Below are 15,549 nucleotides of genomic sequence, written 5' to 3'. Positions count from 1 at the left end.
ACAAAGATCATGGCGTCTTGCCCTATCAAGTCCTGGAGCTTCAATGGACAAGAAGTGGAAACTGTGACAGATTTTCTCTTCTTGGGCTCCAAGATTACCTCGGAAGGAGACTGCAGCCATGAAATTAGGAGACGCCTGCTTTAGTGAAAGAGAGCAATGGTTAGCCTTGACCGCCTAGCAAAGAGCAGACACATTAGTCTGCCAACCAAGATCCGTTTAACTCGTGCTATGGTCTTTCCAGTTGTTATGTATGGATGCGAGAGTTGGACTGTGAAAAAGGCTGACCGCCGAAGAATTGACGCGTTTGAATTGTGGTGCTGGCGAAGACTTTTGAGAGTTCCTTGGACTGCCAGAAGATCAAATCAGTCGATATTGTCGACCATAAACCCTGACTGCTCATTGGAGGGTCAAATTCTAAAGTTAAAGCTCAGCTACTTTGGTCATCTGATGAGAAGAGAGGAGTCGCTGGAGAAAGATTTGATGTTGGGAAAGGTTGAGGGTCGCCGGAGAAGGGTTAGGCAGCGAACGCGATGGTTAGATGGCATCCTCGAGGCACTGCAAATGAAGTTATGTGATGTTAGGAAGATAGTGAGACACCGGAAAGCGTGGCGTGACATGGTCCATAGGGTCACGAAGAGTCGGACACGACTGAACGACTGAACTGAACTGAACCTGAACAGCCCAGCGTAGTTTTTCGTTCTTTCGTATGCACCATTATTTAGGTTAATGATTGATTTGTTCCTGCTCCCACATGCCTTAGACAAACGATGCACGTCGTCCAAAGCGCAAACCCTGCCGAAATTCAGGCCTGCGAATGTGAGGACAGCGACAGATAAAGGCACATATTTTTATATTGCACCTCAGTAGCACGGTTTGTGAAAAACATTCCTTGTTTAAGTTGCGTCCGCTGTCTTTTATACTGTGGTGCATGCAACTATGCTCTCACTGTAATATTCAGAAAAGAATGAACCGATTTTTCCCCTTTTTTTGCAGAGGAGGCCAAGTCCACGCGCAAGTGCCCCCGTGCCAATGGTTTCTTCCCACACGTGGACCATCCACGTGTCTGTAAGGAATTCTACAGCTGCAACAATGGCAAAGCATCCACGCTTTCCTGCCAGAAGGGGCTCGCCTTCGATCCGGAAGTTGGCGGCTGCGCTTGGGCAGCCAGGGTTTCCGGCTGCGAGCATGAAGCCGTTGAGGTACGCCACATTCATTCAGCTTCCGTTGACAGTTCCAGTTATAGTGGCCTCTACAAGGAAATCAAATGGATTTTGAAAGAGCTTTATTACGATTTGATCCTCTTTACAAGCAACGAGCTCGAAACAAAAGCGAGTTGAATGGTAATTGCGTTTGCGCAGGTTTGGAAAAGTGTTGATAATATGCACAAACAACACCATCATCAGCAGCGTGGCTACATCCATGGCAGGGCAAACGCCATAATACGTCAATTGATACCGTAGCATTCTGGGCGTGTTGGTTATTCATGATTGAAAAATACCGCGCAAAAAAGGAGAGGAGAAAATGAAGGCGCATATTACACACAGAGCTCGTGTGTCCTACGTTTCTTCAGTTGTCCTCGTCCTTCTTTGCACGCTATTTTTCCACCGTCAATTGAGCTGCATCCATTTCATCTTCGTAAACTTCGTAACATAATCCCTCAATATTGCCACGTAGTGGTGAAGAGGTCGACGACACAAATGAGGGGTCGATGATTGCACTAAAGAAACTCTTTATTTGAGCTGACTTGCGCCCGCAAAAGAACTAAGCAACTCGGCGGCGGCGATAGAAACAAACGTGCTCGTCGATCGTCGAACAAAGAATGCTCGTCGCACTCGGCAACGCTCAATTTAAAGGCTGCACAGAACAATCTAGATAACGTCGCAAACCGCTACCAGCACGGGCTGGAACATTGTGGAAAGACACCCGAGTGGCCGGAACCTTCGAGACAGATCTCGGTGCATCTTGCGCTACAACAAAACTGATAAAGGTGTGACTCGCGACATCGAGCATTAACAAACAAAGATTACGGAACTGATACACGGTCCAGAATCCGAGGGATAAGCCTGTATGCCGGCGGCTGTTAAAAAACAACAAATACTGTTTTGAAGGTTTAGCGGCATTACTCCCCCCTTAAAAAAACATCGCCTCGATGTTCCAAAACAAAGAAACTTAAACATAAACACTGCAAAGTTTAAACACCACAGATTCTTTAACGCGCGTAATACGGCTTTAGTCGTACAACATGTACAATTTCGGGGCGTGCGCGTCGCCGTTGTGATGCTGACGTTCCGTCGGGAATGACTTCATAGTCCAGTGGTCCGACGCGGCGAAGGATTTTATATGGCCCAAAGTATCGACGCAACAACTTTTCACTTAATACGCGACGACGAATTGGTGCCCAAACCCACACTTGGTCTCCTGGATTGTAATCTGCGTGGCGTCGTCGTAAATTGTATCGTCGGCTGTCGGTGCGCTGTTGGTCTTTAATACGCAGCCGTGCGAGTCGTCGGGCTTCCTCTGCACGCTGCAGGTAGGCGGCGACGTCAAAGTTGTCTTCGCTGGTTACGTGCGGCAGCATTGCGTCGAGCGTCGTCGTGGGCTCCCTGCCGTACACAAGCTTAAACGGGGTCGCTCTGGTCGTCTCCTGGACTGCCGTGTTATACGCGAAGATCACGTACGGCAAGATGGCGTCCCAGGTCTTGTGTTCAGCGTCGACGTACATAGCGATCATGTCCGCGATCGTTTTGTTCAGGCGCTCCGTAACGCCATTGGTCTGGGGATGGTACGCAGTTGTTCGTCGATGGCTTGTGTGACTGTATTCCAGGATGGCTTGCGTCAACTCTGCCGTAAACGCCGTTCCCCTGTCCGTGATGAGCACCTCTGGGGCGCCGTGTCGCAAGAGAATTTGTTCGACAAAAAATTTGGCGACTTCTGCCGCGGTACCATTTGGTAGTGCTCTTGCTTCGGCGTAACGGGTAAGGTAGTCAGTGGCCACGATGATCCACTTGTTACCCATAGACGAAGATGGAAAGGGGCCGAGGAGATGTATCCCAATTTGTTGAAAGGGCAGGATTGGGGGCGGAATCGGGTTTAGTAGTGTTGCTGGTCTGATCGGCGGCGTCTTGCGTCGTTGGCACTCACGACACGTCTTCACGTAGTGGGAAACTTCGGCAGGCAGTCGCGGCCAGTAATACTTCTCCTGGATTCGACGCAACGTGCGAGCAAATCCGAGGTGGCCTGCTGTGGGCTCATCCTGCAACGCCTGCAGAATTTCTTGCCGAAGGGTTTTAGGCACTACGAGAAGCTGCGCGGTCTTGCTGGGTGCAAAGTTCTTCTTCACGAGGAGGCCATTGCTTAACGTGAAGGATTATAAATGTCGCCTGAACACACCAGGAGGGGAAGCGGTCTTTCCTTCCAAGTATTCGGCTAGCACTTTCAGCTCAGGGTCCGATCGTTGTTGTTCTGCGAAACTGCTGGCGCTTATCGGTCCCAAAAAGGCGTCGTCGTCATCGTCCTTCGGGGGAGAATCGACAGGAGCGCGGGATAAGCAGTCTGCGTCGGAATGCTTCCGGCCCGACTTATAGACTACAGTCATGTCAAATTCTTGAAGTCGTAGGCTCTATCTGGCAAGGCGGCCGGAAGGATCTTTCAAATTAGCCAGCCAGCAGAGCGCGTGATGGTCGCTTACCACCTTGAATGGTCGGCCGTATAGGTATGGACGAAACTTAGAAGTAGCCCAGATGATCGCAAGGCACTCCTTCTCGGTCGTCGAGTAATTGACTTCGGGTTTTGTGAGGGACCTGCTAGCGTAGGCGATTACTTGTTCCTGTCCGGCACTCTTCTGGACGAGAATGGCTCCTAGGCCTACACTGCTCGCGTCGGTGTGAATTTCGGTGTCGGCGTTTTCATCAAAGTGGCCAAGTACAGGAGGGCATTGCAGGCGGCGCTTAAGTTCGTCAAAGGCCTCTCCTTGCGACGCTTCCCATTTAAAAGGTACGACAACTTTGTAAGCTGCGTCAACGGTTCGGTGATCCGCGAAACGTTTCTGACAAATCGTCGATAGTAAGCGCACAGCCCAAGGAATCGGCGCACAGCTTTCTTTTCGGCAGGCGGTGGGAATTGTGCGATTGCAGCTGTTTTCTCCGGGTCTGGGCGAATACCGTCCTTGCTAACGATGTCACCTAGGAATCGGAGTTTTTCGTAGGCGTAGTGACACTTCTCTGCTTTTAGCGTTAGCCCCGATGACTTGATGGCTTCCAGCACTGTCTGTAGTCGTTTTAGGTGGTCTTCAAAGTTTGACGAGAAGACAACAACGTCGTCCAAATATACCAAACAAATTTGCCGCTTCAAGCCTGCCAGGACTGTTTCCATTACTCGTTGAAACGTGGCTGGTGCGGAGCAGAGGCCAAATGGCATCACCTTAAATTCATAAAGGCCGTCCGGTGTGATGAATGCGGTCTTCTCGCGATCTCTTTCGTCGACCTTAATTTGCCAATATCCGCTCTTCAGGTCCATCGATGAGAAGTACCTTGCATTGCAGAGCCGGTCAAGAGTGTCGTCGATGCTGGGAAGCGGGTAGAAATCCTTCTTCGTTGTGCTATTCAAGCGGCTGTAATCAACGCAGGAGCGAAGGGTGTCGTCCTTCTTCTTCACCAAAACGACTGGTGCCGCCCAGGGGCTGTTCGATGGCTGGATTACGTCATCACGCAGCATTTCCTCAACTTGATCGCGAATGGCCTGGCGTTCTCGCGGCGATACACGATACGGGCTTTGGCGCAGAGGTCGGGTGTGTTCGTCCGTTATTATGCGGTGCTTGGCCAGTGGTGTTTATCCTACCTTCGATGACGATGAGAAGCACTCCCCGTAGCTTCGAAGCTGACTGAGAATCTGGTCTTTCCTGTTGTTGGTCAATGCCGGGTTGATGTCAAATGGGGGCTGACGGAATAGGTCCGGTGCGTCTTCCAGCGTTTGGTCGTGGAGGGCGAATACATCTTTGAGGTCCGCTAATTCGTCGAGAAAAGCGATCGTCGTGCCCTTCTTGAGATGCCGGTATTCTTCGCTGAAGTTTGTTACCAGAACCTGAGCTTGACCTCTCCGGAATTTCGTGATGCCTCTTGCGATGCCGACACGTCGTTCTAAGAGCAATTGGATATTTCCTTCGACGATGCCTTCAGCGGTTTCGATGTTGGCGCTACCTACGCAGACTGCGATACTTGATCGGGCGGGACGTTCAATTCTTCATCTAGGACGTTTAGAGGGATGTGTTGCATCGACGTCGTCGTAGCAGGAATGGCTTTGTCTGCAGAAAGCTTGATGAGCTTGGATCGCAGATCGATGATAGCCCTACGTTCATTTAGGAAGTCCATGCCTAAAATCACGTCGCGGGAGCACTGCTGCAAGGCCACAAAGCTGGTGGGGTAAGTGCGCCCATTTACGGTTATTCTTGCAGTGCATCGTCCCGATGGAGCAATCAGGTTGCCACCTGCTGTGCGAATCAGCGGGCCATCCCAAGCGGTGGTAACCTTTCTGAGCTGAGAGGCTAACGGTCCACTAACGACTGAATAGTCAGCTCCGGTGTCTACTAAGGTGTCTACTAGTACTCTGCGACCGTCGATATCAACTTCAAGGTCACTTGTTAGCGTCCTCGCATAGCACGTGGGCCTTAGTGTCCGATCTCGGCTCCGTCGTTGCTTCAGGTCATGGCCGGGGCATACCATTGTTACTTCGCTGGGCGGCGGTGTCGGCTTGCACTCTGATCGTGTTGTCGTCGGTGTCGTCGTGTGGAGCGGTGATGAAATGGTTGCGTCGTCGTTAGTGGTTGTCTGCGGCGGAGGATGTTCGTGTTTTCGCCGTTGAGCAACCTCCCCTCCAAAGGTTGCTCTGTTTAGTTTCCCCTGCGCGGGCTTGGGGACCTTCCGCGCATACTCTCATCATAGGTACGGCCTGGCGACGCAAAGCGGGCCCTGTACGGCGATGGAGATCTTAACCGACGGCTTGGTGGCGCAATCTCACCTCTACGCAGATAGTTGTCAGTTTCTTGTGTTCGTTCACCTGGGCGTGGTCGTGGAGCGTCGACTGCAAATCCGCGGAGACCGATTCGTCGGTGCGGGCAGCGGCGCAGAATGTGGCCGGCCTCACCGCAGTGGAAGCATAATGGCCGGTTGTTTGCAGTCCTCCAGGCGTCGCACTTCCTGGGGTTTGGGGGTAGTTGGTATGCTTGGCGGGCGGGGGCCAAGGGGCGGTTTTCAAGAAGAGGACGGTAGCGGCGAGGGTTCGGAAAGTCATCACGTCGGGGCGCAGGGTGACGTAATGCACCAGCGTAGTTCATTGCTGTTGCCTCTTGTGCTGGAACAGTCGCAGCCGTCGCTTGAGGAACGCCAAGCACCTGCTGGACTTCTTCACGGACGACGTCCGCGAGCGTCGCCACCTGGGGTTGTTGCGATGATGGCGTCAATCGGCGGAGCTCCTCTCGCACGATTTCCCGGATGAGGTCCCGAAGGTTCTCTCCACTCGCAGATGCGCTGGGGTAGTGGCTTGAATAGTCTGGTTGAAGTGGTCGCTCGTAGTGGCGCATCCGGGTGTACAACATCTTCTCGATGGCAGACGCTTCCGTTTCAAATTCCGCTACGGTTTTTGGCGAATTTTGGACAAGATTTGCAAAAAGCGATCCTTTGACGCCTCGCATTAAAACTTTGACTCTCTCACATTCAGTCATGTTAGGGTCGGCGCGGCGAAAGAGGCGCTTCATCTCTTTAACGTACGCCAGGACAGGCTCGTTTGGAAGTTGAAGTTTTGACTGAAGGAGGGCCTGTGCTCTTCCCTTTGGGACGACGCTTGAAAAAGCTGTCAAAAACGCTTCCTTGAAAATGTCCCAGTCCTTCATAGCTGCCTCATTATTTTCGAACCAAACTCGGGCATGTCCTTGATGAAGAAAGTAGACCTGCCTGTGTTTCGCAGCGTCGTTCCAGCCGTTGAATTTTGCCACACGGTCGAAAAGGTCCATCCAATCTCCAGCATCTTCATCCGGTCGTCCATGGAAGCAAGGGGGCTGACGGGGTTGGACGAAAACAACCGGTGCTGTAGGCTGGGCCATTGTCAGCGTTGATGCCTTCCGCGATCGAATGGGGTCAGGCAGCAGACCGTGTTCGGGTTGTAGGCCTTGAAGTCGGCGGCTGGCTCGGTGACCTGTAGGCTGGTCTTCCAGGGCGACAGGAACACGGCTTGGGTCTTCCTTTGAAGGATCAAAGGCAGCACCTCCACCAGATGTCACGTAGTGGTGACGAGGTCGACGACACAAATGAAGGGTCGATGATTGCGCTAAAGAAACTCTTTATTTGGGCTGACTTGCGCCCGCAAACGAACTAAGCAACTCGGCGGCGGCGATAGAAACAAATGTGCTCGTCGATCGTCGAACAAAGAATGCTCGTCACACTCGGCAACGCTCAATTTAAAGGCTGCACAGAACAATCTAGATAACGTCGCAAACAGCTACCAGCACGGGCTGGAACATTGTGGAAAGACACCTGAGTGGCCGGAACCTTCGAGACAGATCTCGGTGCATCTTGCACTACAACAAAACTGATAAAGGTGTGACTCGCGACATCGAGCATTAACAAACAAAGATTAAGGAACTGATACGCGGTCCAGAATCCGAGTGATAAGCCTGTATGCCGGCGGCTGTTAAAAAACAACAAATACTGTTTTGAAGATCTTGCGGCATTATATGTATACTTGCCGTCCCTGCCTACGTTTGTTTTCGCTCATAATACAGTCGGTTACGCTTAGAACTATCGATATATTCTCTTCGCATCTTGCCCATTATTTTCTCTTCATTTCGATTAAATATTATAAACTAGCGTTTCTTCCCTCAATACTGCACGCTTCTGTTACGCCTATTACTTTCCTTTCCGCACCTCAATTCGTTGCCCTCATTTACCCCGAATTCTTTTCTTTTACCGCCTTCTAGAATACGGGTTCGCGAGCCATAGTCTTTCTTAAAAACACCGCTTTATTCCAGAGCAACAGAAAAGTATAAAATAAAAAAGGAACAACATGGACAAAACCGAACTGAAAACATGCCGTCGAGTTTTGCGACGATGGACTATCAAGAATAAAACGGAACAAGGTTATGGGCTTTACTGCGACAACACGAAACACACTGCGGCGCGAATAGGGTGAGTAATAGGGCCAAAGCGTTAACGGCAGTACAAAAACATTCCTTCTCTCGTAGCAGCAACTTACGCTAATATTCCTAAGCCATTCTTGTAGGCAATGCTTCCGTCTTCGTCTGGCAGGACTCCGCTCCGTCATCTGTGACATACAGTCGAGCGCGATTTGAAGGTTATCGCGCGAGCGTTGACCGGGAACATGAACAGCGCCATGGCCCAGAATTCTCTGCCGAGGCGAGGGAGGTATCAAGCCAGCTTCCCTCGCTCTTTTTTGCTGTTCCTTCAGCAGCCGTCACTCCCTGCTGGGACATCACTTCCTTTTTTTTTCTTTTCTTACTTTTGGTTCTGCGAACAGGCAGTGATCGTTGTGCGCACGACGTATTCTTCGGTATTATCTAAAATTGAACCCTTTATCGCACCAAATAGAAAGCTTAGAATAGAGAGAAAATGTGGTGCGTTTGTCGCGGGGAGGGGGGGGGGGGGATGGTTGTTGTATGGAACAGCGAACGAGGGAGAGAATAGTGCGAAATCATAATTTTTCCTGTTCCAAATTCGGCCGCCAGGTGCCTGGAGGGCTAGGCTGGTCGATGCTCGCGCGATAACCTTCAAATCGCGCTCGACTGTACATCACGCCGGCCTGTGTCGCTCGCTGGCCACCCTTCGCTGGCCCGCCGCCCGGCAAAAAGCCTTGAGCCTTGCTTCACACGCGCTTATCTGCCTTTGGCTTCGCGCCGATAACATGCCGCCCCCGCTCCAGGCAGCTTGCTCGTGCTTACTCACGCTGCCCGGGCAAACACCAGCACAACTGGAAAAAGCGTGCGCGGTATGAAGCGCTAAAAGGGGCTGTGCGCCCCACACTCCCCCCTCTCAAGACCGGGGACCTCCCGAGGCGTAAACAAAGAAATACCGCGGGAAAAGGACGGAACCGGTACTGCTGCTGGTGGGGTGTATGCTTGGAGGTATCCGCCGAACATGGGTAGCCGTAATGCCTGGTAGGTCAAGTGGTTCTATGTGGCTAATGGACGACCGTGGTACGCTCGGAGATCAGTCCCGTTGACTGGTTCGATTTCTCGGCAACCCTGCACAGGACAAATAAAGTACAATAGCCGAGGCACGCGCTTTGTTATCGTGTAAGGGCCAGTCCATCGCGGTGCGAGAGAAGCAGCAAACCCTTAGTGGGTGCATGCGGCGAAGGACTTTGTCGCCGACTGTGAACTCCAAAGGTCGCCTTCCCTTGTTGAACTGGTTGCAGTGTTTCAGGTGGGCGAGGTCAAAGTTCTCCCTTGCCTCCTTCAGCCTCGGCCAAGCGGCTGGAAAGATCATGCGCGAATTTAGAATAGCTAAGAGCCGGTAAATCAGAGCCATTCAGATCATTCTCAATAGGGAACCTGAGCTCATGACCAAGGAGAATGGCCGCTGGCGTAAAACATCTTGACCGGTTTACCATGGTTCTTGTGGCGAAAGCCATCTCCTGGATACGACCGCTCCATTCCTTGTGCCGCTCCGTGAATGCCACCATCATAGTCTTGAGATTTCGATTCACTCACTCCGTTATATTTGCTAGAGGGTGGTAGGGCGTAGTCGTTTTGTGCTGCACCCCAGGAGCTTTGCAGGTGTCACTGAATATACTACCGGTGAAATACGTGGCATTATCAGTTATCACTGATAATGCCAGCTGAGCTGGGAAGCCAAAGCGGGTGAAAGTTTCTAGTAGCTTATCCCAAGTTATCTTAGAGTCTAGCTTACTTAGGGGGTACAATTCTACCCATTTCGAGAAATGATCAGTGAATACTAACAAATAGCGATTCCCTTTCACTGATCTGGAATAGGGACCCATTACGTCGCAGGCTACGATTTCCCACAGGTATCGGTTCTCTACAGGTTGCATGAGGCCCGGTAGTTTCCCTCCCCTAGGCTTCGCGGTCTGGCAGGTATAAAAAGTAGCATCAGGTCGCACTAGGTCACTAGCACCAGGTCGCACCCCAATCCTGTTTATGCAATTCCATCGACACGCGGTTTGCTTTTTTTTTTGTCCGGTGGAGAATTGCGAGGCACCGGATTTGAACCCCGGTCCTGTTGCATGCGAGGTGGATATTCTACCGCTACGCCACTGCGGCGCGGGTTAATTATTGGCGGCATGGTGGTTCGGTTGAATTGGTAAAATGCGCCGAACGAACCACACCACAAGAAAGAAGACGAGACACAGGCACCACTCACATTTGTGAGTGGCGTTCGGTGCAGTTTTTTTTTTAACCATTCAAGTATGCACCAACCAGCCCAAGAAGCGATGTTATGCGGTTATCTTCATGCCTGCGATATCTTCGGCAGCGCAGATCACAGAAGCGGTACATAACCCTTATGATATTACTAAAAAAAACGGAAAGGTTCAGAGGAGAGTAACGAGGACTATTCAGAACTTGTACAAAGGATAAAAAATGGGTGTCAGAATATCCGATGTAAGACAGGCTTGAAGCGTAGACACTATATTCAATATGGACATCGACAAATATATCTAGTTATTGTAAGCCAAAATTTTTCCAAATGGGAGGAAATGCCACGATAGCATTTTGAAAACATATTTGGTAGTCTGCCCGAGCGCCACCTTTTAAGATATGCATATGAGATTGAATGTTTCTGATTGAGAAATAGTCTGTATGATTAGGCGCTAGAAGGCTAACAAATGTGTAAAGGTTGCCGCACGCTCATAATATACTCTTCCTAACAAGGTTGCCTGGTGTCATCGACGGTACCGGAACCATGGAAGAATGCAAGCATTAACCTCATTCATAAGAAAGGGGACTCTAAGGACCTTAAAAATTAAGATCAATCAGCTTACTGTCTGTTACGTGTAAGGTATTTACTAAGGTAATCGCTAATAGAATCAGGACAACCTTAGACTGCAATCAAGCAAAGGATCAAGCAGGTTTTCGGAAACGGTACTCTACTATCGATCATATCCATACCATCAATCAGGTGATAGAAAAATGCTCGGAATATAACCAGCCCTTATACATAGCATTTATTGATTACGAAAAGCATTTGACTCAGTTGAAACCTCGGCGGTGATGCAGGCATTGCGAAATCAGGGGGTAGACGAGCCGTACGTGAAAGTGCTGGAAGATATATATAGTGGCTGCACAGCAACCATAGTTCTGCATAAAGAAAGTAACAAAATTCCCATAAAGAAAGGTGTTAGGCAAGGAGACACAAGCTCCCCAGTACTATTCACAGCTTGCTTAGAGGAAGTATTCAGAGGCTTGGAATGGGAGAAGTTAGGGATAAGGGTAGATGGAGAATAGCTCAGTAATCTGCGATTTGCTGATGACATTGCCTTGCTAAGCAACTCGGGGGATGAACTGCAAATAATGATTGATGACCTAGACAGTAAAAGTAGAAAGGTAGGCTTGAAAATCAATATGCAGAAGACTAAGGTAATGTTCAACAGCCTCGGGAAGGAACAGCAGTTTACATTAGCTAGCGATGTACTGGAAGTAGTAGGCGAATATGTCTACTTAGGACAGGTAGTAACCGCAGATCCTGACCATGAAAAGGAAATAACAAGAAGAATAAGTCTGGTATGGAGCGCATTTGGCAAGCACTCGCAGATTATGACTAGCAGCTTACCGGTATCGCTCAAGAGGAAAGTATACAACACTTGCATCTTACCTGTACTGACCTATCGGGCTGAAACGTGCAGGCGAACCAAGAGAGTTCTACTTAAGTTGAGGACAACCCATAGGGCTATGGAACGAAAAATGGTAGGGGTAACATTAAGAGATAGGAAGCGTGCAGAGCGGGTCAGAGAAATAACTCAAGTTACCGACATTCTAGTGGAATTTAGGAAGAAATGGGCATGGGCAGGACATGTAGTTCGAAGAGAGAATAACCGATGGTTGCTTAGGGTAACAAACTCGATTTCAAGGGAAGGACGCAGGGAAGCAGGGGGCGGCAGAAAGTTAGGTGGGCGGATGAGGTTAAGAAGTTCGCAGGGGTCAAGTGGATGCAGCTAGTACAGAACTGATTTATGTGGAGAAATATGGGAGAGGCCTTCGCCCTGCAGTGGTTATAGTCAGGCTGATGATAATGATGATGAACAAGGTTGCCCACTTCCACAAAGAAACGCCGGCTAAATTATCTGTTTTTCATTAATCAGCTCTCTCTCTTCATCAATGCGAAATAATCCACACAGATCCAAGCAACGTTGGCCTTGGCGCCGTCCTTGCTGCGGGGCAAGACGGCGTTGACAGAGTAATAGCCTATACTAGCCCTTTCGCGTGCTGAGGCGAACCACTCTACGACCGAAAATGAATGTTTAGCGGTAGTGTGGGCCACCGCTCAGCTTCACCCGTGCCTGTATAGAAGATCGTGTCGTCAGCGATCCCCACTGCTTGTGTTCGTTCAAGAATTTGAAAGGGCCTTGCAGCCGCTCAGCTGTTGGGAATTACGCCTGCAAGAATTCCATTTCGCCCTCACTTGACCGGAAGCACACGGACACTCACAGCCTGCAACACGCTCCAGTCGATCCACATCCGCAAACCGCCGCGAACGACGAAGCTTCTTCGGAGCAGTCAGCACGTCCGCCCTCATGTCCAGACACCGTGCCGACCCAGATCTGCAGCTGCGTGCTCATCGAGGATCTCTAAGGAGGGCACCCGGTTATGCTCCGACACCTAGCTTGGGGCTTTCATACATGTGCAACCTGAGTGTTGTGCTCTACAAAAGGAATACTGCTTCCAGTAGAAGAACCTAAATTCTCGTCATACCATCCGGTCCATGAGAAGAGCTAACTTCTACATATTACGAAGAACCAACGTCCGACCATCTTTGTTTTACTCGCACCCTGTCCAGTGTATGGCAGAGGTATTACTGGCCACAGCTTGTGTCCAGCGTCAAGGATTACTTAAGTACCTGCCGGCAACGCCAGCGGCAAAAGACGACTGCGCTACAACCTCACAGCATGCTTAAGATATCGATCCAACACAAATACCGTTCGGCAAAGTAGGCATGACCTCCTGGTACCTTTTCCTCTTTCATCGACCGGTCAGAAGTGGATCGTAGTTGTCAAGAGTACTTGACTGGCTGCGCCGGGATTCTTGCATCTATCTAATTTCCCAACGAGACCATGCTTACTTTTCGCGGGAAGAAATAATGCCAAATGCATAATACCGCGTGGTCGCCGCCTTAAAAACGAAGAAGCGGCTATTGGCGCGGGAGGAGCGCTGGCGCTAGACCATGTTCGGAGATTAAAAAGCCTTCTTTGTGGATCCGCCTGCAAATGTCTGTACGTCTACGCGACGCTCTTCACTCGACGCCTGTGCTCGTTAAGTCAAGACAATATATTAGTGAAAAAAAAATGGTTGCGTAAATTTAAGAATCAACCACACGTCACAACACAGATAGCCAGAAAGGGAAAGATTCAACAGCCTTAGGTCGCACCGGACGCGAAATTTGGAGATCATAAATTGAGGTTCCTCTGGGGTTGTTTCCTTTAATACTACCACCCAGTTATCTATTCAATTACAATAATTTACTTTAATGTACTAAAAACAAAACATTCTTACCATTTAATTGATCTTGGTGGCTGTTTGCACTCTTCTTATGCATCTCATCAGAAGCCTTCACTTTAGAATGCCCTGCAAGGGTTGTGCACTGGTAGGGCACACGACAACTGTGCCCAAGGATGCGAGATCGAATCTCAGCCTCGGCGACCGCTTTTCAGTGGAGATGACCAGCAAGGCGTCTGTGTGCTGTGCGATGTCAGTGCACGTTAAAAACCCCATGTGGTCGAAATTTTCGGAGTGTTCCACCACGGCGTCTCTCATGGTCTGAGTCGCTTTGGGACGTTGCACCTCACAAACCCAACCATTTTCTCGCTGAATACACTGCTCCTGCATTTTAGTGAGAAAAACGTAACTACCTAAGCTTTTTTCAAAGCGGCTCTCGGAAGAAGGAAGTGCATAACAGCCGCTCAATCTCATATGATGCCAACTAGTGTGTTTTCTTCTTGTGTCATGCAGGTGTCCGTTGAAGGTGCTAAGGACCAGTCGTACACGGAGGAAAATTAGTAGTTGAGAAGAAGATGACAACTTGTGGTGGTGCTACGCGGCGTGTATGGAAATAAAACAGCAAACGTTTTCCAAGTAACGTTAAGCTCTCTCTCTTGTTGGGCACTCAGAACCCAAAACAAACCTAGGGCATCACGCATTGATTCAGGTTTGCTCTGTTCTTGTTTCGCATTATCAGCTACTAGATAGAGCCCTATAGGCTAAGGTGCTTTGTTATTAAAATTTAGGATAATTAGGCTGGGCGCAGACCAAAAAGCAGCCTTTCTTCCGTAATCCTAGCATCCTGGTTATTCGCTGACTTGTGGGTTTCGAGTCCAGTACACAACGAACCGTTCAAATTCCCAGACACAAGAGCCTGTCAATACAGGCGATCATGCCTCTGTAAAACTGCAACACACTCCCGTGCCTTGCAGTAAACATCGCCGTCTTTGTGAAATTTCATCTGCTCCGTTGTTTCATTTCACGTAGAGGAGCCTACATATTGCTTGGCGGCGCAACATGTAAGCTCCTTAGCAGAGGCTAGACTATAGGCTTTGCAAATACGCGGCGTCATCTGGGCAGGCAAGGTCCTCGAGCATTGTGTCGAGCGAATCCACCAGGTTCGCGATAAAAAAAAGAGGAAGCCATTAATATGACGGCCTGAGAGGCGTGTTGTTGATGACTTGTTGATACGGCGCAAAGATGAGACAAGAAAGCAAAGGACACCACATGCGCACACTACCAACATTTTATTATAAGAAAAAGGGACATATTGCCACGTGGTGGTGACATTGCCATTGGTAAAAAATGAATAGAGGATCTCCGCAGAAATCAACTCTTTATTGGTATCACTTGCGATCGCAAAGGAACTAAGCAATCGGCGTCGGCGATAGCAACAATCGTGCTCAAAGGTCTTCGATCTACGAATGCCCGTTTCACTCGTGAGCGCTCAATTTAAAAGCGCCGTAGAAAGATCTCGATATAACCCCGAGCAGTGACTTGTGACGTACTTGTGAAATAGCGAACTTGTGAAATAGTGAACGACTGGCTATACGGCGGCGTAGCTCGAGTCGCTGTAAACCTGAAAGGAATTTCAAACATGATACGCCAGTGCTGTAATGGTATGAAGGATGAATAAATCTGGCGGCGTGGTTCTGCAAAAGTTCTAGTGCATTGGTGAGGTAAGCTTGATGTGGCTGCCAAATGAGTGATGCATATTCTAGTTTTGATTCCACCAATGGATTTGTTAACTGAAGAAGTGATGTTTGTTATATGAGTTTTGCAGGACATATCAGCGCACAGAGCTACGCCTAAATATTTGTATGATAGCACTGGTA

The 15,549-nt window shown here is 49.6% G+C and overlaps 1 protein-coding gene across 1 annotated transcript in view; it reads left to right on the top strand.

Moving 5' to 3' along the window:
• The window catches only part of LOC146193772 (protein obstructor-E-like), a 37,714-nt gene extending 23,402 nt beyond the window's left edge, over window positions 1–14,312 (top strand). Inside the window, exons 3-4 of the mRNA XM_084600126.1 lie at window positions 994–1,199; window positions 14,186–14,312. Coding sequence (XP_084456252.1) covers window positions 994–1,199; window positions 14,186–14,233 — 254 coding nt within the window. The 3' untranslated portion in view covers window positions 14,234–14,312. The remainder of the gene's footprint in view (window positions 1–993; window positions 1,200–14,185) is intronic.
• The last annotated feature ends 1,237 nt before the right edge of the window (window positions 14,313–15,549 follow it).

Source organism: Amblyomma maculatum, chromosome 4 (genome assembly GCF_055883805.1).
Source record: "Amblyomma maculatum isolate TAMU_Amacu chromosome 4, ASM5588380v1, whole genome shotgun sequence".
In the NCBI taxonomy this organism is placed as follows: Eukaryota; Metazoa; Arthropoda; class Arachnida; order Ixodida; family Ixodidae; genus Amblyomma; species Amblyomma maculatum.
This window is presented reverse-complemented; position numbering and strand designations above follow the sequence as displayed.